The sequence below is a fragment of the Saimiri boliviensis genome, chromosome 14 (assembly GCF_048565385.1).
Source record: "Saimiri boliviensis isolate mSaiBol1 chromosome 14, mSaiBol1.pri, whole genome shotgun sequence".
NCBI classification, from domain to species: domain Eukaryota; kingdom Metazoa; phylum Chordata; class Mammalia; order Primates; family Cebidae; genus Saimiri; species Saimiri boliviensis.
The window spans coordinates 72,187,547-72,210,445 of record NC_133462.1 but is presented as its reverse complement, the minus strand read 5'-3'; the positions used below and the strand labels follow the sequence as shown (position 1 = coordinate 72,210,445).

Sequence of the window (22,899 nt, the reverse complement as noted above, 5' to 3'; positions counted from 1 at the left end):
TCAGGTTCTCAGAGGGCACTTTTAGTGGCAGTTGGCACTGGAAACCTCTTAACTAGAAGCCTCCAAGCCCAGATTCCCATCTCTGCTGTCTGTAGCAAGATGGCTCTGAGGTTGAGCCACTTCCCCTGAAACTCCAGCCTCCCACCTTCAGCTGCTACATTTCGCGTTGCCCCAGGGAATAAGGTCCGGTTGGAGAACTTGGGCCATAACAACCCCAGCAAGCTAAAGGCCTTTACAAACCGTAGTAAACTTTTTATTTACAAGTTTAAGGCGTCTTAAATGCCTTGGAGCCACGACCCCTGGGGCGAGTCAGAGGAACAGTTTAGTCAAACACTTCACAGTTTAACCAGCTTGCTTCCAGAGAGAAGTGTTCTGCTGGCTAGGGGGACACCGCAACTTCCCTCCGCTCTGGGCAGTGTCCGCTGCAGCCTGCTGGAGCCATGTGAGGCGAAGCGTGAATGCCGGGAGCTATATACTCCACGCTGCGTCTCCTGCCCTGCCAAGCCGCCAACACTCACAGTCAGTACAAAACCCAGCCCATGGCTGGGTGACTGCACGCAAGGCCCAGATCCCATCCTCCCTAGTCCAGTCTATAAGCCGCCAAGCGCGCCTGGGGCTGGCTCGGGGCTTTTGGGAGCGCCGCTGGTTGTGGGCTGTGGCACAGGGAGAAGCTCCGATGCGCAGCTGCCGCCAAGGCTGCTAGCGCAACCGGCCCCGGTGCTGCTGCTACTGAGGCTGCTGGCGCTGCCGAAGCTGAAACTGCCGCCGCCGCCGCTGCTCCCACCACTCCCACCATTGCTGGCGGTGATGAGAGCGCCAGTAACCGGGGCCTTAATAACTGTTGTTTGGTGCAGAGAACGTTCAGCCCCCTCAGTCCGCTCGGTGTCGCTGGGGGCCATGTCCAGTGACTCGGAGTCGCTGCTCTCGCTCTCAGCCTCGCCTTCAGAGCGGCTGGGGCTCCTCTCGTCCTGCTCGCCATCCGCAGCCGGGGCTCCACCTGATGGCTTCTCCCCAGCCTCCTTGTCCTTGTCCTTTTGGGCCTGGGCCTCCTTGGAATGCCGCCACTTCATCCGGCGGTTCTGGAACCACACCTTCACCTGCGCCACGCCACATGGGGAGACAAAAAGAGACACAGAGATGAGACACAGGTCCACTCCGATCCGACTCGCTTGCATACAAAAGCCACCTCCCCCGGTGAGAAAGCAACCTGGCGCTTACCTGGCGACCCTACCAAGGACGAGGCACTGTGGTAGGCACAGGTGTCAAGGGTCAGCCCAGGGGAACACAGGAGGCCAGGAATCCTGGCCTGGGGAACCCACTAAGACCGTTTGCAAAATGCAACCCTCAGACTCCAGGACTAAAATGACCTAAGTAACTGTTGGAAAGGCAGATTCCTGCACCCAACCCCCAACGTACTCTGTCTCTACTCTAAATCCACGCTTCTTTTTTTTTTTTTCCTGTCAGGACCCCCATGAGAATCTGATTAAGGTTATGGACTCCTGGACCAGAAAAAATACACATATATCCAAGATTTTGCTCCCAATGTCAAGGGTTTGGTGAGCCAGGATTAAGAATTCCTATTCTAAGTTGGCCCTCTCCTCTACTGCCACTACCCAAAGCAAGTCCCTATAAAAGCAATATGGTTTTTAAAAAAAAAAAAAAAAAAAAAAAAAAAAAAAAAAAAAAAAGAACTTGGGAAGCAGAGGAAAAAGGAGTTTTAAAGTGTTAATCCCTGTACGGTGGGGGTACTATTGGGCTTTCAGTAAGAAAGTGTTTCCTTGGTGTGTTTGTATGCAAAAGCTGATAAGGATCCTGCCCCGTTAAAGATAAACTAATTCTCCTGGGGCTCAGAAAACACTGGAATTAAATGTGTACAAAGTGAAGGAAGGGGACAGAGATGGGGCAGAGAATCTACACAGATATATACGATCCCTGTGGGGACTCAATGCATCCACACGAGTTCCAGTTTCCCCTTTAAAAATAACATCCACAGCTGGTGGAAAATGGCTGGACTCCTCCAGTGAGAGAGAGAGAGAGAGAGAGAGAGAGAGTGAGTCTGTGTGCGCACTGGGGAGAAGAGTTGTGTAATGGAGGATAGAAAGACACAGAGACAGCAGTTGGGGGACCAAGGAGCTAAGAAAAGGAAGCCTCTGGCTTCTGCCCTGCCAGGGACAGTCAGCACCCCAGGAGTTACAGCCAGCACTACAGTGTGCACAAGAGTGACTCTTCTACAGTCGAAGCTTGAAAAGAAAAGAAAAGAAAAAGCCCAGTTCTTAAATTTAAAAAAAGAAAGAAAGAAAAAGAAAAAAAGTAATTCAAGCACTTTCCTGTTGTCTTGAAAAAATTCAAGTAGGCAGAACCTGCTGAAATGCTCTTGGGTATTCTAAGAAAATCATTATCTCTTTCTTTCTTTCCCTTGCCTCTTCCCTCCCTCCAGATTTTCTTCAGAGCCTAAGCCTTGGAATACATGGCTGCTCCAAGCGGACTCCTTGCCCTCCTGGAGCTAACTAATTCCGTTTGAAATGATATTTTCACTTCCTCACAACTGGGGATTTCACAATCCAGCAGCAGCAGCAGGAGGAGGAGGAGGAGGAGGGAGGGAGGGAGGGTGAGAGGGAAAAAACTTAACAACAATCTCTTGCCTTTGGGTTTTTATCTTTTCTGAAATAAACTGCCTCCTACAGAGAATTGCACTACGGTTGAGTAGGTCAATGTTATTTCCAGCGGCCCTTTTGCTTTCTCAGTGGTTCTTTGGCCTGTCGGCCAAAATAAACATGCAGTGCCTGTTGACATGCATCTTGGGGATGAGCTCTTCTCTCTGTCCTTCTCCCTCACCCCTTCTCCACCCTCAAGTTGCCTAGTCCACAAAGCCTCTTGAAATTCAAGACCCTACGTTTCCACCGCAGGAGGCCAGTCGGCCGGGATGGAGGCCTATGGGACTAGGCCGCTCTGCTGCCCGCCCGAGGGCACTTTGCGCTGGAGCCCGAGGTGCCTTACCTGTGCGTCGGTGAGGCCCAGCATCGCAGCCAGCTGCTTTCGGTCTGGCTTGGTCACGTATTTCTGAATCTCAAACCTTTTCTCCAGGCCTTTCCTCTGCAGGTTGGAGAAGACAGCCCGTGACCATGAGCGCTTCCTCTTGTATGTCTGCGGCATGGTGTCCTTCGTGAGCACAGCATAGGGACCTGCCGCAGGGTGGAAGCACGAGGGACAAAAGACAAGAGGGCCGTTCAGTGCCCAGTCCAAGGCCTGGGGGTCCCGTAAGTCTTGAAACCGTTTGGTGTTAACTGTTGATTCCACCCTCATTCAGAAAGCCTTTCGTGTACACACCGAATGGCCCCTCTAAAGAGGAATTCTACAGCTCTTAAGGCGACAGTCGGAAGACCTAAAGCGAGCGTGGAGTAGAGAAGCCTGGCAGCTTGTCCGTTAATTCCAAGGGAAAAACATAAACCTCATGCGTGGCCATCAGGCCTACAAAGAGTACACAAAAACGTCCCTCTGGTCTGAATGATGGCAGCCCTGAATCATCGCGTGCGTGTGTGTGTGTGTGTGTGTGTGCGCGCGCGCGCTTATTCCCGCATGTGCCCAGGCACCCAGTCGTAAGCTCACCAAGCACAAGTGTTTGCGGTCATCCCAAAATGTGCGTATGTTAATAAGCAACATTGATGCTGCATTTTTCAAGCCACCCTCTGGGGCAAAAAGGCTTCAAGAAAGCCCCCGTATCCCACGCGTCTACGCACACACTTTCTGGTTTCTCAGGTGCCCCTACCACTTTTCCGGGGGAACCATCCGAAGCAAGCGCTAGCTCGCTGAGAAATCTTTCGGTTTCTCACTCCTGACTCCTGAACCTCCCGCCCCAACTTCGAGATTGTGACATCGCGGCCGCCCCCGGAGGCGTCAGTCCTGAGATTTCTGTCAGTCGGCCCGCCTGTTAGGCAGTACTCTGGAGCTTTTCCGTACCTGGAAACGTGTCTTGGAACTGATGCTGAACTGAATTTCTTGGGTTCGAGCTTAAGGGACTCAGGATGGCAGAAGCCTCATTAATGGGATCTAGAGAAGCGAAGAACTGGCCGGCGGAGGACTGCAGGCCTGGGAGGTGCACCCCAGCGGGCCGCCCGCTGGTTAGCAGGGAGGTGAGATCTGGGGACGGGGGAAAGGACAGCAGGTTACTTCTCCGGCACACTCATACTCTCCGCTGATTTGTTCCTCCCCTTCCCCTTGCCCTGGATTCGCTTTTATAGAGCGAAGTCACCAGAGAATCGTCTCCGAGATGAAACCTCTCTCTCCCAACAGTTGCCAAGGAGCGACGCACGAAAAGTTCCTGTGTGTCCCTCACGTCCACATGCATGCATATAGCCAGAAAAGGCTTCACATAACTCAGCTTACGGCCTCACTTCCACGTGCCTTCCAAGAATTCCACAGACCCAAAGCCTCCCCCGAAAGGGGGCCCCACTCTGCCTGCTCATCTAGGTGGTTTTCTTTTTTATTTACATTTCCTGGGTGGAATTTTTACTAGAAATCAGATATGGGAAAGTGTTTCCCAAAAATGCTTTACCTGTCAGAAAATATCATTCTGCCTCTAGTTACATTATTAAAAGGATCAAAATTATTTTAGCAGGTAATTACACCAACCATTTTTATGAATATTGATTCTAAGACGTGTTTTTAAAAACATCCCTGGAGTCGGTTTTTTTTGTTTTACATAGAACAGGTGAGTTTTAGACCTAATGTTCTGTAGTTTTCTTACTATTCGTTTTCTTCTCTCCCATTTTACAGGTTTGTCCTTAATTGCAAAAACACTCAAAGTCACCCTAAGCCAGCCTGGGGTCAGGAGAGTGTGTCAGAGCCGTGGTCAGAGGCCTACAGCCTCCCCCGCCCAAGACCTACCTCTCAGCGTATTGCCTTCTTTGACTTTTGGGTCAAATTCTGCAGATAAAATGCGGTCAATTCCAAATTTGAGGTCTTTGCTGGAGGGGCCCGGGGCCGAGCCGCCGTGGTGGGGGTTCGGGACCACTCGCGTCCCTGAGGCCGGGGGCTGCAGGGCGCCGGCCCGGGGCGGAGGCGGGGGCTGTTGCTGCGGTGGCTGTTGCTGCTGCGGCTGTTGCTGCTGCTGTTGTTGCTGCGGGTGATGGTGGTGGTAGGCGGCGGAGAGCGGAGACAGCCGCTGGGGGAAGCCAGCCGGGACTTCGGAGGGCGCCACCACTGGGGTGGGTCGAAGCGGGGATCTGGCGGCCGCTTGGAAAGAGGCGTGCGGGTGAACCGAGCCCAAGTGCGCGGTGAGGGCGGCGGCCGAGGCCCCTGCCAGGCCCTCCGGGGCCGCCCCGGGGTCCCCCAGGCCGGCATGCAGAATGTCTGCGATGCAGAAGGAGGGCTTCTTGACGGCGGCGGGGTCCAAGGGGAAGGAGCAGCCGCCCGGGCCGGCCGAGGAGCAGTAGGCGGCCGACCAGAGGCTGAAGTTGGAGGCGTAGAAGGGAGCCAGCCCGGCCGCGAACATCCTGGCGGGGTGAGCCGCGCGGCTGCCGCAGGCCGGCGGAACCGAGTGGGTGGGCGCGCGGGGACCGGCGCGCGAGTCCGCGAGAAGCGGCCGCAGCCGAGGACGATCTGCTTTCGCTTCTCCGCCCGCACCGGAGAAGAGAGGCCGGGAGCCCGAGCGCCGCCGAGGGAGGAGGCGAGGGCCGATCTCCGCCGCTCACCGCCCCGCTCCCTGGCCTCGCTTTAAAGGCGGCGCGGCGCCCGCACTCACTCCTCGCGGGCTGGAGGCTGGCGAGGGGCGCTGGGGCCGCAGGGCGGGCGGGGAGCCGGGGAGACGGGAGCCGGACACCGCGAGAAAACCCAAACAGCTAAGCCCTAAGAGCTAAATTTAAAACAACAACAATAATAATCCGTTAGTTGGGGGTGGGGGGGTGGGGGAGAGAAGTAATAGAAAAAAAACTCGTCTCTAAAAACTCCCAAAGTTTTGGCAGGAGCTTTCGAGTCAGGCCCGGGGTAGGACCTCGATCCGAGCGCTCATTGGCCATCCTCGTGACCAATGGGAGCCGGGAGTGGTGGGGAATTAGGAGCGAGGGGCGTGGCCGGGCCCGAGCCACGCCCCGACCACGCCAAACTGTTTGCTGTGGCCGCGTGGACTTAGCAGGGCACAGCGCAGCGCGTCTTGCTCCTCTGCGCAGGGGCCAGGCAGCCACTCCGGAGGGCTGACTGTCTTCTAACTTCTGCAGCTCCAAACCGCCATGGGGCAAGGAGAGCTGGTCACAGGGGCTTTCCTGAAGCGCCTGTCGCCCGGGGCGAGTCGGGGTAGTGGGAAAGGAACAGTTATCTGGTGCTTCAGGGCGATGTAAAGCCCGCCTCCCGGTGGAGAGCGGAGCGCGCTTTTGGCCCCTTCGCTTTCCTCCTCTTGGCCTCATTCTGCTTTTATTACAGGAGTCTGTGTCCTCGGCAAAGCCCTCCATTTTCCTGGGCCCCTGCCCGAATGCTGCGGCCCTGAGTCCCGGCCCAACTCAGCACCGCGTCCGCCCCGTGCCTCCCGGGAGATCCTCGGCAAAGCGAGGAGGAGGGGCGGCCGCAAATTAGTTTTCTTCTGAGCTGTCACACAGTGACAACTTGAACGACTGACTTTTCAAACAAAATAAGATGGATGGCTCCAGACGTCTCCCTTAGACCCAGCCAAACCTTTCCCCCGAGCCTCAGACACTACAAAACAGGCTGCCTCCCGAAACCCGGGAGAGGGGCACGCTCGTTCCCTCCTTTGCAGCACGTTGTAGAAAATGTTAGCCTCCCTCCTCCACCACATCTCCAGATCACGTGGGGTTCGTTGTTTTGCAAGTGCCCGCAAGAGCAGATTTCCGTGGGGTTCAATACCGCTTTCAATTCTGTGACGGTTTCCCCGGGAACCCCTTGAGCCTGGTCGCAGGAGGAGCTGCAGTGGTGGTCAACGTCTTCCAATCGTGCCTTGGGTCTTAGAACACAGGGTGGTGATAGTGGTTGGGGGAGTGGGGGGTTGTGCAACATCAACATCTCTATTTTAAGAATTCGTTCTCTTTTAAATTACAGTCAGAATGGATTTCCCCACCCCTCTCCCAAACAAACCACAGGCCACCCGGATGAGCTGTTCTTGCACATTTTCAGGAAGAAAATAAAATAATAGCAATAATGAAACCACGAAATCTTTTGTTTTCGATTGCCCTAATAAGCATCTCCTAACAGAGATTCTGTGGCATTTTTATTTCCCTTCAACACTAAGGCTCCTCACCGAATAAACCCGGAAAGGCAAGTGAACTTGCCATGCCTATCTCGAGTTCAGGATTTGGGCTTAGAAAATTAATTTCTGGTGGCTTCTCTAGCCCCTTGATGCAGATGCTATCCTTTTAAGCTTTTGACTTTTTCCTGGAAAATTATCAATCACTTCCGATCTGCCAGCACGGAGATCTTTCCCTCTCTCTCTCCTCCTCCTCCCGCCCCCAGCTCTCCCGCTCTCCAGCTCCAGTTCCTGAAAGGTTTTCTTCCCCTGCTCCAGGCAGCCAGGAGAGAGGTGTTATTTCCAGAGATAGATGGGTATGTTTGGGTGAAGGTAGGGGCCCCTGGGGCGAGAGGCATAATAAGACCAGTGCTTTTGGGTCAAGCTGAAGGCAAAGGAGCAAGAAGTACAAGGGCACTTAAGGCGCTGGCTGAGGGTTCTGGCGAGCCTTCGGTGGGAGCGTGCGTAGGGGAGGCCATGAGCGTTTTCCTTTCTAGTGCTACTTCCAGTTTGATTGTGATTCTAATTTGACTGCAAACATTTAGACGTCGGCCTAAGCCCAAACTCACAGTTGTGAAAGAGGTGCCTTTACTCCTTACCGGAGGCGGCGCCGCGCGCCCTCACCTTCTCTCTTAAGAAATAAGACTCCCCTACCCGCTTTCATCCTTTCCAAGGTTTGCGAAGCTCTGGGTTGGGCACGGGACGCAGACCCGGGGAAACGCGGGACCTCGGGGTTCCCTGAGGCGCCCGCAACTCGCACCTGCAGAGATTCAAGGCCCGGAGCGTTGGGTAGACGTGGCGAAAGCTAGGCCCCGAGGGCCGCCGACTCTTCGCGTCGCTAGCCTCCCTTTCTCCGCCAGGCCAGCTGCTGGATTGCAAGCGGCAACTTCGCCAGCGCACCCCTTGCTCTCCCAGGCCCTCTGCTTCCTTGCAACCGCATCGGCGCCATCCGAGGCCTTAATTCCAGCTCCCGGAGGCAAACGCGAAAAACAAGTCTTTGGAGCGACCCCCGTCGCCCCCTTTACCCCTTCCCCAGGCCCAAGCCTGGCCCCTTCAGGCCCTTCGCCCAGTTCTGAGCCCGCAGACTCCCGCCCTCCTCACTCCCCGCACTTTAGAATCAAGAAAGCAGCAGGAAACCCTGGGCTCGCCGGAGTTCAGGTCATCTCCTGTTTTTGATGGGCTCAAACTCGGACTAAATGAGCGGATGTGCCTGCGAGATTGGTCTCAAAATAGAAGCGGCCTTAGTATTTTAGGATACTGCAGAAATCCTTATTTCTTCCGGAGAAAAACTCTATAATGACTCCTAGCACTTCCCCTTTCAATATTTGTGCAACTTTATCTCCACCGGCAAGTTGCTCGGGTGACGCAAATCCGCCCTTGTGTATTACAACTACCAAAATAAATGCGCGGAAATCAATTCCCTTCTAGCAATGAAAATATAAATATACAGCTGCGACTTTCCCCTTTAATCTTTGCTTTCCGAGCGGCTCCGGGCTGTGGCGAAATGAACTGGTCCAGAGCTATTGAGCCGGGCAGGGAGGTCCTGAGGGCAGAGGCGAGCTCCCCAGGTCCTGGTAGCCATTGGGGTTGAGGCTCTAGTAGGAAAGAAAAAGGCCTGGCTAAACCGAATTAACTTGAGCTTGGTCTACACAGCGGAGACGCTAACTGTGGCCTCATTTTGTGGAAAAGGCTGCATTGGCTGGGTTTTCTGATCATTCTGACTGCTGTCTTTAATGCTTTCAACTCACCCTTTCATTTTTCCTAGTTAGACGCAGCCAAAGACGATCTCACCATACTGGGAATGGATAAGATCAGAGAAAGTTACATTTTACAATGTAACAATATGGCTTATGGGGATTTAGGATTTAAAAGGGACCTTATACAAAGACTGAGGCAAGAGATGGGTTTCAACATCCTTGGGTTCTCCGTCTTTGAAGCCTCCATATTTAAATTACCAGTGCAGATTTTTGTCCCAAAACAAGAGACACAGTTCCACACTTAGCACAGGCCAATTATCGGGAATGTTGGACTTTGCATATTATAACTCTGCAAGAGCTTGAACTGGCTATATCTGCTCTCTGTTTTGCTTTTTCTTGTACATACTGGGCAAAATAATGTGCAAGGCAGTTGCTCTGTGGACTTGGGAACTCCTTTCCCCTTAATTTCAAATGTTCTTGCAAACATCATACCTACTGGCTTCAAAAAGAGGTGGAAATAATTAAATATTTACAATCAGAAAGAAAAAGAAACATAGCTTATCCAAGTACTTGAGAATTCGAGAAATTTGCAGCAATGTGGGAATCTGTGTATATTGTGCCTATCTTTCCACCAGCTGGAGATTTATGGACCACTGGGCCCAGGAGTCATACTTAGCGGTGGATATGGGAGTTCTGTCCTTTGTGGGTGCCAGATACTAGAGATTAGGATCCTAATGACCCCCTATAGACATACCCCCCCACACCCCCACACACATACTTGGCCTATTCTAAGTAGGACACAACTCTTTTTTCTTGGAGACCTTCGAGTTATTCTAGAATTTCTGCGTTTTGGGGAAGAGTCGGACTTTGCTGTGGGGTGGGAAAAGCAAATAATGCCAAGGACTGCAAGCATCCATAGCTATTTGATTTATTCTTTTTCCTTTTATCCATTTCCCAGATGTGGCAGACTTGCAGGTGGCCAGCCCTTTATTTGGCTGTGGCCCTGCCCTTGAACTTAGCCACAGGTCTTGCTCCAAAGCCTCAGACAGCCTTTTGGCGCTGATCCCATTTGCCCTTTCCTCTCACAGGGCTTCTCACATATTCTCACATATTTTTCTTCCCTCATTACTAAGATATACCACTTTATATACATGTCTCTCTCTCTCTCTCTCTCTCACACACACACACACGCACGCACACACACACACACACACACACACGGAATCTTAGATATGCAGAGGGAAGGAAGGCAGACCATTTGGGATTTGCTCCTGTTTCAAAGAGCTGCTTCTCTGCTTCTCCAAGTCATCCTCTCTACATCCAGCCAAGAAAGACCCCATTTCAGCATGGCACATTATAACAGGCTCATATATGTTTGCAATGAAATCATAAAAGTAAAATATGAGAGACCATCTGTAGCATATATGAGCTTAAATACTTCACTGCATAGGCTTCTATTTAGTAGCTTTAAACGGTGCTCTCCCACTGCCAATACGTTAGCCACTCACCTTGTAGAAGCTGGATTTGTTGCCTGAATTATTGAATCCAAATGGCTGGTTGTTAAGGTAGGAGAAGGAAGAGTAGGTGAAAATCATATATCCAAAACAGGGAGGGATGAAAGGCATTCCCAAAGCAGTATTTCTCTAAACAAACAAGTCTTCTTCCCTTTGAGACAGGTTTTCAAGTTAGAGCACAGGTTCTAAGGCCAGAAGAGGGACTCAGGCCCAGACTAAACAGCAGACATGGGAAGGGATCTTCTGAAGGGAGAGGATCCTGCAGCCAATGAGGGGGATTTTGTAGATAAAGCCGAAGTGGTGTTGTCCCCATCTCAGTGGTCCCAATCTGCCCACCAGCACCCACCAGAACTGGGACAGCCCTGGATTTAATGACGGACTCCCCCCAGCCCTGTCCCAGCCCACCAGGCCCGGGCATCTCCCTCCCTGGAGGAGCCCACCTAGTACTGAAAGTTGGTTCTCTGCTGACACCTGCTGGACTTTCTCTACATTGTTTTCTGGCAGTAACCATCCCGTGCCAGCAACATTGTTATGATGAAAGTTGACTCTTCCTTTTGCAAAAATGCAGGTTTCTAAAATTGGCTTTGACTAGCAGCTGTTTCCTTCCATATTGCAACAATATGGGAAGATCTTGTACTATGTGTTTAAAAATCACTAGACCGGGTAAGGGAAGCAGTCACGGTTCAGGAATAATGCTGTGTACATTTTACAGATCTCAAGGCCAATTCACATTCATTTTCTCACTTCTTTAAAATAACCAATTGTAAGGATGCTGATGAGGGATTATTATCCCATTTGACTTTAGGAAGTTGGTCCTCAGAAAGGTTAAGTGGCTTGCCCGAGGTGATGTAGTTGGGAAATGGCGTTGGAGGGAACAGAGGTTAGGTATCCTGGTTCATCGACCAGTACTATACCATCCAGCCAATTTCTTCAGGGGAAACGATTTATTCAGAGGAAAAATTCTCTGCCCTCAATCAGAATGTGTACCAGTTTCAAACAAGAAGCTGGAGAAAAGAAGTATGTCTAACCCAGATCTTGCCACAGAAACACCATTAAACAAGGGCAGATTGGTGACCACGTCGTTAATTTGTGACTAGCGGTATTAGGAAGACACTGGATTCAGAATATCTCCTTTCCTTTCAGGGAATCTGCAGTCTTACTCCTGAAGGATTATTACTTTGGAGACAGGGCCCTGTGATATGAATGAGTGTACCTGACTCCTTTCCTTGCACAAATACATGAGGGCAAGGAGCTGTTTCAACAGGAAAAAAAACATAAGGAGGTTTTAGGCATGAGTTACAACCAAGGAGACAGGCCTCTGCGGGGCACACAGAGAGCAGTATGAGAACAAGGGGCATGAGCTCCTTGCAAGGCACTGAAAGAGGGAGGCTGGAGGATGGCATTTTTAAGTTTTCCTATGGTCTATTTCCCCTGTCTATAAGCAGTTAAAATGGTGAGAGGGAAGCCAAGGTGGGCATCCCAAACCCTAGATCTCTGTCATTGATGTTCCTTCTAGTACCAAGTAGTTTCGTAGGATTTCAATGCCCTGTTGCACTACACAATGAGAAAATCTTTCACTTTTAAAGCTCACACTTATACACCAGAGCATTTCGTGGCCTGTGGTACTTATGCCTGAGTCTTAGGTGTTTAAAATGCCAGTAAAAGTAGACTTCCTGGGTCTCGAAAGAGGACCAGAGTCATAACACAGAAGAAAGGCAGATCCAGTGTCTCAAAGGACTGGAATTCTTCTTCTAATGAGTGCACATCCAGCCCTACAGGAGGGCTGGTATGTATGGTTGGAGATGAGAAGAATTTGAGATGTTTGGGAGACAGGATTGACAGGATATTGGGTGATTTCATATTTAACCTCTCCCTGTTAGAGAACATACTGCATTAGAATACATATATAACCATATTCTATCACACATGTGTACACAGAGCGCCTGATGATAATTTAACATCCAACTTTGTGGCTTTTGTTTTCTTGTGTCTTCTTGTGCTTCCTTCATTGGGAGATGCTAACAAAATGTGTGTGATTCTTCAGTGATCAGCTGTGTTTGAGTTTATACTTCTGAACTCGGGGCTAATTGTTGTGTTTGTTTGCTATTAGGCACACTTAACTATGTGGTTAGGCCCAAAACAGAAATATATACAAAGGCACAATTAATGACTTAAGAACGGCCTGTTGAAGAAGGCAAGGTTGGGAATTTCACCGCACTGCCATAACCTCGCTTTGTAGGAAATCAGAGTCAGGTACATTTAACCTTCAGGAGTTTATCATATTATTCACTTAGTGATTGGCTTTAACAGAACTTTATCAGTAGAATGAGAAATCACATCATTTCGAATGTGTGCCACGCCTTCCCGATGGAGAAGAAAATGATTACAAAACCCGCTGCCATGTTAGGACATTAGTTTCTTCCCTTCTAGCCCTAATGAGCCTCACTTTGTCGTTTGACCACTGACTTTTTCAGAATCCACAGAAGAAAGAAATTGTGTTTCAAGAATACTAACATTTCCAGTGAGAACTCATCTCTACTGGAAAACTGTGAGAGCAAGAGGCTAACACGAAAATGAAGCTGGTAAACATAAGGGTACTTCACACGTGCAGTCGAATGAATGGATGACAGTTATCCACGTAATCCAGGCCCAAACTCTCTGAAAAAGCTGCTGTGGAGTTTAGAATCCGTGGGAATGACTGGCGGATTTGTCCACGGATCTCTCTAGCCATCTACTCAAGAGCTCTACTTTTGTGTCTTGTTTGTCCCTCAGACTTCACATGTCCCAGAATGAACTCATCATTACCTCCTCAAATTGCTTCGCCTCCAGGGGTTTCAGTAAAGACATCACAGCTTCTTTTTTTTTTTTTTTTTCCTTCAAGCCAAAACCTGATAGTCATCCCTACTTTTTCTGTCATTCTTCACGTCTAATCAGTCTTCCAACTCCCAAGTGCTTCACACATCCTCCTACTTCCCTCTGTCCCCAGGCCACCTCCTCAGTCCCAGCCATCATCATCTCTATTACAGCTGCTTCCAAACAGTGGACTCTCTGCAGCCAATCTTGCCTCCCTTCCATTGCTTCTATATTCTATGAACCCAGTGATCTATGAACAATTCATTTATAATCTTATGACTACTCTGTCCAAAATCCTACAGTGGCTTCCTACCACCTGTAGACAGCAGTTCCTAATCCTTCATGGCACTGCAGAGTCTTGCATGATTAAGGCCCCATGGACTCTCATCCAGCCCCATCTGGTTCTACTCTTCACTTCATTCTCTGTATGAGATGAAGTGGGCTTCTCTAGATACTGTGAACACACTGTGTCCTCTCCTGCTGGGGGAGTGGGTAGGAGAGGCAATTGTAGGCACCATTTTCTGACCTGGGCTCAGCCTTCCTTCCCACACCCTTTTGCCTAGCCAGTGCTCATTTCTCTTTCAGCTATTAGTTCAACGGATTCTTCTTCCAGGAAGCCTCCCTTGATTCCACAGCTAAGTAAGGTCTGCCTCTTTTTCACTCTCCCCTGTAGTTCTGAGTACTCTTTGAAGTTGTCTTCATCACATCTGTAACCATTTGTTTAATCTCGGTCTTTTGTCTATCCATAACAAACTAAACTCTGTAATGGCAGGGGCTAAGTTAATGTATCTAGCAAAGGGCTAGAAACATTAGTGGACTAATTAATGGTTGAAATAATGAGTTGGCTCATTGCTTTGGGCTGATTCATATCTGGATTGATTCATTTCATATCTGGGTTGCTTTATTTCATATCTAAGTTGATTCATATCTGGGTTGACTCATTTCTCTCATTGATGGCATCCACATACTCTGTTGCCTACCTTCCTTGTCATGGAAGGAACTAAATCAATAGAGAAGTGCAAAAACAGAGAAGGGAGAACAATGCTCCTTCCACTCCTTTTACTTGTAACTTGACAATTTTCTTAGTTCTTCGCTGAATGGGGCTCATAGTAGGAAAGCCTGTCTCTTCATGCATGGGTCTTCTCTTTAGTCAAAATGTCTGGCTTGATATACCACTATCACTGTAAAGCGGAAAAATGGAAAGCAAAAGATAAGAGTCTCTCTCTTTGCAAATAGTATTATTAAAAATCGAAGGTAATGAAAAAGTTTGTAGTAATATAAGAAAATGCCTTCAATATTAAAATCGTTTCATTTATAACATATTTACACATACATATACATACGGAAAGACTGGATGGAAATTGTAGAGGGTTACTTTTTCAACCTGCCTAGCACTTTTTCTGTTGGGTAACTTCCCATCTTCTCTCTGATAGCTGCTGGTGGTCAATCACGCAGCCCTGCATGGGACAAGAATGCCACAAAAGCGGACATGTGACATGACATGCTGGCGTGAAGCTGGAGTGGGACCAGTCAGACTCCCTTTTTGAGACTGATGAAGACAGTGACAGAGAAAGGCTCTCCCCTTTCTTTGGAATCACCAGCTCTGTGGAAAATGTATGCCTGGATGCCCATCTTGCCACTAAGCAGAGAAAGCCTGTCTGAAAGAGAAGCCAAAAACTTGGAGAGAGGAAGTCCTGATGTCAACATCTGACATTCTGTGTTCTGTTGAGGCTCATGGCCTCCCTTTGCAAACTTTGCTATTATTCTATTATTTATTTCCAGGGTTTTGTCATCCTTTGTTATCATCCTTGTTGATAATTATGGGCTTTAATCTAATTTTTTATTGCTCATTGCTTTTTATTTGCATAAGTTTTCACTGGGTGAATGTCTGATAATATATCATTCCCCTATTAATGGGCTTTTGCTAGGTTTCCAGGTTTTTCGCACTATGATCCATTCTGCAGTAAGCACCTTTGTGTGTAAGTCCTTATACACTAGTGAGTATTTCTTTGAAACGGATTTTCAAAAGTAGAGCTGTTGGGCTGAAGGATATATGTCTTAAGCAGGTGTTACCAGATTGCTTTCCCAAAGGGCTGTAACATATCACATTTCCACTGGCAATTATGACATTGCTCTTCTTCCTCACATCCCTGCCAGGAATAGATGTTACTGGTTCTTTTACCTTTTACCAATCTGATAGATGTAAATTGAAATCTCATTGTTACTTCAATTTGCATTTCCATGACTTCTGGGAAGACTGCCTGATTCTGTTACTCTCACACGGTAGATGTTCATAGTCTTTAATGCTTGCCATATTAAATGTAAACATACAATGTATTATATTATATTGTATGTAAACATACAATAACTCTTCAAGTGAGCCTGTTTTCCATATGACTTTGTAAGGAGGAAACCCAAAGTCCATGAGCCCCACCCTGAAATTTCTTTCTCTCCTTAGCGTTAAATGAGACTTCCTTGCCTCCCACTATCATGCCACTTGTAGAATTCTGATTTGGGCATCTACCCAAATGATGCCCAAATCTTATTTGGGTAGATGCCCCCAATTAGAATTCAACAAATGGCATGATACTGTCTCCGATTCACATCTGCAAATGAAAAGAAGTCCCTCAGTTTATATTCAGTTTTGTCTTTGCATTACTAAAAGTAAATCATCTATTTTAAAATATCCAACCAACAAGATACAGTTTGCCTAGGAAGGCATTTATCTAAACCTTCTCACCCACCCTCCTTGCCCTCCATCATAACGTCCCAGGCACCTTTTTCCATTGCAGCTAGAAAGCAGTCCATTTTGTTTGCCGTCAAAGCCTGACTGCAAGCTCCATGACCCTCTGGCTCTGGGCATGCCGCTCAGCTTCCAATGCTTCATCCCTCTAACTAGTATGACCCTTGTCTCCCCACCCTATGCTTCTTCCCACAGAAGCCATGTGCCATGGAGATTGCCACAGGAAGCATGGCATGCGAGGTGCTCAAGAGGCAGGAACTTAAGAAGCCTGTGGGCAGATTTTAAGAGGTTTCTCTGCAGACCCCAGAAGCAGGCATCCTTGACAACAGGAAACCTCAAAGCAGACCTAGAGTACCCTGTTATCCTAGTCTGGTGGGAGGTAAGAGGCTTTCAGTTACTCCCCTTACCTTGGCTCCTTTTCGTTCCCCCATAGCAAATACAATTTTAGTCATCAAGATCATATAGAATCTTCTGAAATGTCTTAGAATTTTTCAAATTTACTGCCAATCTCCCTGACTGAGAGTCTCCTTTCTTCATGTCTAGACAGAGAGAAATGTTGAGTACTAGAGCCATGCACTCTGCTAAGCACTCTACAGACATTATCTCATGTGATTCTAATTTTTTTTTATTTTTAATTTTTAGAGATAGGGGTCTCACTATGTTGCCCGGGCTGGTCTCAAACTCCTGACCTCAAGTAACCCTGCCATCTCGGCCTCTCAAAGTGCTGGGATTACAGGCGTGAGCCACCACACCTGGCCCTCTCTCATGTGATTATAAAAACAAGCTCAGGAAGGAGCTATCATTATTTCTATTTTACATAGGGGAAAGGGAGGCTTAGAATGGTTAAGTAACTTAAGGATTTGAAGGGGCATTTTTGGCTACTAGGCTCCTTGCTCATTTTTGATGTTTAATTTTTGTGTCCACCTGACTTCGCTGTGGGATGCCCAGATAAACATGATTCTGGGAGTGTCTATGAGGGTGTTTTTGGACAACATTAACATTTAAATTGGCAGACTGAGTAAAGCAGATTTCTCTCCCCAGTGTGGGTAGGCTTCATCCAATTTATTCGAGTCCGACATAGAACAAAAAGCTGAGGAAGGAGAATTTACTTTCTCTGCCTGACTGTTCTCTAGCTAAAATATTGGTATTCTCCTGCATTGGGACTGGTATTTACACCATGAGTTCTGGTTCTCAGGCCTTCCATTTCAAACTGGAACTACACCATCAACACTCCTGAGTCTCCAGCATGTAGACAGCAGATCATGGGACTCCTCAGCCTCCATAATTGCTTGAGCAAACTCTATATTTAGCAGGAGATCCCAGCTTCTGCAGTGGCCTGCTGTGTGCACATGACTACTCTACCTTTCCTGACAGCTGAGACCTCAATCTGCTTAGTTTCCTTTTCAGCTGTTCCCAGTTAAACCTCCCAAGGCCAAATAAGTTAAAGCTGTAAAAAAATAAAATAAAATGGTGAGGTAGAGGCAGTGACACTTAGCCTCAACCAAAAATCCAAAGTTGATTCTATGATGAGCAGGGATTGATGACCACAACTCTTCATTATAGTTTGTCTTGGACTGTATGTTTAATATGACAATACTTTTTTTTTAGTCAGGGTCTCACTCTGGTGTCCAGGGTAGGGTGCAGTGGCATGCTCACAGCTCAATGCAGCCTTGACCTTCTGGGTTCAAGAGATCTGCCCACCTCAGCCTCCTGAGTAGCAGAGGCTACAAGTATGTGCCACCACAGCTGGCTATTTTTTGTATTTTTTTTTTAGAGAAGGGGCTTCACCACATTGCCCAGGCTGGTCTCGAACTTCTGATCTCAAGCGATCTCAAGCCCTGCAATGTGCTGGGAATACAGGTGTAAGCAACTGTTCCCAACCTGAAACATGTTTAATGTACTTATCTGATAAACTTCATTGTAACGTTATTTTTTACTGTGTTCACCATGTTATTTTCAATTAATTCCTCTTCTTAATGCTCTCAACATAAGCTCCATTGTCACTATGAAAGCAGTCTTGTTTTTGTTTGTTTTTTTGAGATAGAGTCTCCATCGCAGGCTAGAGTGCAATGGCATGATCTCAGCTCACTACAATCTCTGCGTCCCAGTTTCAATCTATTCTCCTGCCTCAGCCACCTGAGTAGCTGGGGTTACAGGCACCTGCCAGCACACCCAGCTAATTTTTGTATTTTTAGTAGAGATGGGGTTTCACCATGTTGGCCAGGCTGATCTCGAACTTCTGACCTCAAATAATCCACCAACCTTGGCCTCCCAAAGTGCCGGGATTACAGGCATGAGCCACTGCACCCAGCCAGCAGTTTGGTTTTTTAAAGCAGGAATACCTCAGTAGGTTTGTTAAGTTGAAGGTTACTTAAAAAATAGAGAAAAATCTGGGTGTTTACAGCTCCACCATGTGAACAATGTAATTTTAATCCTATGGCTGGAGACAGTATGGGGAATAGGTCTTGGAGAGACTGGGAGATTCTCAAACCCAAATCTAGACTTAACAACTACCATATATAATCCCAGCGGAGACGTGAGGTATCTAAAGAATCCCACATGGCTGCATGGGGGGCTCTTCAACAGGCTTCGATCTTTACAAAAGCATCCAGCAAAACTGAAGTTTACAAAGTCCAAGAGAGTGGCAGGAACCTCTAAGTGTACTTGCAGAATGCCTAGAGCCCATGGTGAAGTTAGACTTATAAAGTATGTGATTGGTAAGTGGGACTTTTAAATCTATGCCTACACAGAAGGATGAAAAAGTACCAGGCTTCAATGAAAATGATGAGATAACTGATAACAGGCAGAAGTAAGAATTATCCAACTCTTATTTTACTTACATCTTCTTATTCAGGGAGAATGTTTTTGAAATTACAATTTTTCAAGAATGAATGTAATTTGAAGTTTCACTGTAGTACGTGCTTTTACTATTCCCTCTTCTTTGAAAGTACTTTTTTGAAAAAGTTGTTGCTTTAAATTACCTTGGTCCTTGAGAGGTCTGATTTACTACTTTTTATCCAAAAGTACTAAAAAACTTTCTGATGTGATCTTAGATTCACTGTTAACTATATCTTTGGGAATTTGTGAGGAATAGGAGAGATGCCAAAACCTAGAGGCAAAAAATAGGCCAAATTTTAAAGGGGTTTTAAACTTCAGATTAGTAAATATATTGTTCCCTGGAAATTTTGGACTGGTGTATGAAGCACATTGTCTGCTTTTTGAAAGGCTTACAGGATTCCAGTGCAGCAATATGGATTGTTTTTAAATAACAAGTTAGGTCAAACTAATAACTATTTTTTCTAAATAGGTGATTAAGTTGATTAATTTATTCATTACATTCACAAATAATTTATTGAGCCAGGTACTATATGCCAGGAGTTCATCTAAATACTGGCAACTGAATAAAACAAAAGAAAACTTCTGGCTTTCAAGAAGCATGTGTTCCAGTTGTGAAGCAGGCAAAAGGTGACTAGATATATGTTAATAGGGAAAATGCTAGGGAAAAATAAAGCACATTAAGGGAATTAAGAAGTAAGAGTAATAACACTGGAAAACTGCATTTTGACATAATCAAAATGCTTAACGGTGGCTGCGTATTAGACTTTAGGACAAGGTGATGAAATATGGATTAATAATGTGATGCTCATTGATTGAATTTTTCAGCCTTGATACCCAGTAACTGACATGGACCGAGAGGGGTGGGTTTAGTCTGAGGAATATGCCTCACTGTTGCTGATCCAGTCTTGGACAACACTGGTATCTATGATTCAGATGGAGATGTAGAAGGTATTCATATCATAGCAAGTATGCAGTGCAACAAAGCTAGGGAGAATAATGGGAAGGAGCCAATGGACAAAACAAATCCAGTTCTCTATAAAAGCAAGAAGAACACAGGAAAATCGGGTCAGAAATCAACTTTTTCAGAACTCTGGAAATTAACCAAAACCTCTTAACAATTTGAGAAGTGTTTGTTCAAGAAAAATGGCAGAATCTCGGTAACAGTGACAAGATTTGTAGCACTTTCACTTGCTGTATTCTGATTCCTGTCTCCCCAGTTTTGTGATAGGTCTGAAAGCCAACAGCTTCACCACATGATATCATGAAAATCTGAAAGCCAACAACTTCACCATCATGGTATTATGAAAACCACCAGCCTAGCAGTAACTGGAGCCAGGAGTTGGGGGCAGGGGTGTGGTAATTTTGGAGGTACCCAAAAATCTCATCCCCAGAGAACTGTCCCTCTTAGATCTCTCTGGCAGTTCTCTGAAGATTCCCACTTGCAGGACTGACCTTTATTCCACCTAACTCAGAGCCTAGGGGCATTGGTCAAAATAATGAGCAACAACTGTTTCACTTTGCAGCTGCCTGTGGCTGCAATAATAGGTGGGGGCAAACAAGAGGTTGACAAAAAGTTAAAAAGATAGGCTGCAGAATAAGCTGTCCCTAGGAGGCTTTGTAAAACTCTGACATATTCCTGGGAATTTAGAAGACCATGTGCATATGCAGAGCTGTGCAGGTGCCCCCTAAAACCTAAGGAGGCCCTAATCATTCACCTCTGACTGAAATTGAGGCTATGCAAAGACACACAATAAAGGCTAACATTTAGTTGTAACCTGCCTTCAAGACCCTTTAAGATGCACTCCTAACACATACACAAGTCTATTGACAAAAGTGGGGAGAGTTATTGATGCAACACCTATAAGGAAATCGCTATCCAATAATTATTTGAACAGTAAGGTAACCAAACAGAGACTTCATTGGCTACATGTGAAAAAGAATAGTGACTTTACACAATTAGTTCAGGAAAGTCATTAAACAAACAACTACAATAACAAACAACAAAAATAACAAATGCTGTTGAGGGGCAGGATCTGGTTTCCAGAGTTGTCACATTATATTATTTAAAATGTTGAGTTAAATACACACACACACACACACACACACACACACACACACACAGGGCAGGGTGAAGTGTGCCTGCAGTCCCAGCTACTTGGGAGACTGAGGTGAGAAGTAGGACCCCTTGAGCCCAGGAGTTTGAGACTAGCCTGGGCAACACAACAAGACACCATCTCTAAAACAAATACTGTAAGATATACAAAGAAACAGAAAAGTGTTCCTCATACTCAAGCAAATAAAGTAGTCAATAGAAACTGTCCCAGAGAAAGTTCACACATTGGACTTACTATGAAAAGTCTTAAAATCAGCTATTATAAATATGTTCAATGAACTAAAGGAAAATGCGAGAATGATGTATCACCAAATAATGCCAATAAAGAAATTGAAATTATTTAAAAGAACAGATAGAAATTCTGGAGTGAAAAAGTACAATGACCAAGATAAAATATTCACTAAAGGAGCTCAACAGCAGATTTGAGCTGGCAAAATTAAAAAAAAAAAAAAAAAAAAAAAAAAAAAAAAAAAAAAAAAAAAAACAGTGGATTTATAGATGGTCAATAGATGTTATCCAGTCTCCAGAAGAGAAGTAAAAATGAATGAAGAGAAATGAGCAGAAGCCTAAAGATTTACAGGACACCACCAATTGCACCAACATGTGCATAATGGGGGTCTGAGGAGGAAAGGAAAGAAATAGCAGAAAGAATATTTGAAGAAAAATGACTGAAAACTTCTCAAATTTGATTTTAGGAAAAAATATTTATCTGTACAGCCTATGTAGCTGAAGATCAATAAAGTACAAGTAGTATACAATTAAAGAGACCTGTACCTAGACATATCATAGTTGAGAGACAAAGACATTCCTGAAGACAGCAAGAAAGAAGCAACTTATCACATATGAAAAATTCTCAATCAGATAAACAGCAAATTTCTCATTCTTTATAGAAGCCATGGAGGCCAGAAGACAGTAGAATGGCATATTTAATATGTAGAAAGAAAAAAATTGTCAAAAAATTATACTATAGACAGCAAAAATACCCTTCAAAAACAAAATAGAAATTAAAACATTCCTAGATCAACAAAAACTGAGAGAATCATCACTAGCAGACATTTCCTTTAAAAAAAAGTACTAAAGGGAATTCTTCAAGCTGAAATAAAAGGATACTAGCCATTAACCTGAATTCATGAGAAAAAATAAAAAGCACTGGTAAAGGCAACTACGTAAGTAAAAATAAAAGACAATATAAATTGAATTTTGGTTTGTAATTCTTCTATATTACTTAAAAGATAACTGCATAAAGCAATAATTATAAAAGTGTGTTGAGGGGCTTATGATAGATGTATAAAGATGTAATATGTATGATGATAATGCCACAAAGGAAAGCTATATAGGAGCAAAGTTTTGGTACACTATTAAAAATTAAGTTAATATTACTTCAAATTAGATTGTTATAAAGTAAGATGCTAATTGTAATCAAATATACATATGAGGAAATGATAATATAACTAGGATGGTACACTAGAAAATATCTAAAAAAATAAGGCACTAATGGAAGAACAGAGGAACAAAAACAACATGAGACACATAGAAAACAAAATGGCAGGTATAAATCTTATATTATCTTAATTATGTTAAATGTAAATGGATTAAATATTCCTATAAAGAAGTAAAAATTGGCACAATGGATTTTTCAGAATTGATCCAACTATGCTATCTACAAAAGACACACTTGAGTTTTAAAAACACAAACAGATTGAAAGCAAAAACTGGAAAAGATATAGCATGAAAACATTACCGAGAGAGATGGAGTGACTATATTAATATCACACAAAATGAAGTTAAAACAAAAATTATTACTAGAACCAAAACAAAGCAGTTTACTATGAGTAAAAGGTCAATCCTTCAAGAAGAAATACTTATAATCACATATGCACCTAACAACAGAGCTCCAAAATACATGTAGCAAA

General features: G+C 45.8%; 1 protein-coding gene and 1 long non-coding RNA gene across 3 annotated transcripts in view; one reads left to right on the top strand and one right to left on the bottom strand.

Moving 5' to 3' along the window:
• Window positions 1-237: 237 nt before the first annotated feature.
• The window catches only part of HLX (H2.0 like homeobox), a 56,325-nt gene continuing 33,663 nt past the window's right edge, over window positions 238-22,899 (bottom strand). The window contains exons 2-5 of one of the 2 annotated variants that reach the window (XM_074385219.1): window positions 4,885-14,473; window positions 3,958-4,137; window positions 2,998-3,182; window positions 238-1,097 (exon numbers count right to left, since the gene is read on the bottom strand). In XM_074385219.1, the coding sequence (XP_074241320.1) occupies window positions 591-1,097; window positions 2,998-3,182; window positions 3,958-4,137; window positions 4,885-5,491 (1,479 nt within the window). In that variant the 5' untranslated portion in view covers window positions 5,492-14,473 and the 3' untranslated portion in view covers window positions 238-590. Of the gene's footprint in view, window positions 1,098-2,997; window positions 3,183-3,957; window positions 4,138-4,884; window positions 21,406-22,899 lie in introns of those variants that run through there. The other variant, XM_039463430.2, reaches the window with a different exon arrangement.
• Window positions 4,042-4,889, top strand: LOC141581081 (uncharacterized). Its single transcript, XR_012513568.1, has 3 exons — window positions 4,042-4,130; window positions 4,239-4,467; window positions 4,774-4,889. It is a non-coding gene; the product is annotated as an uncharacterized LOC141581081 (long non-coding RNA).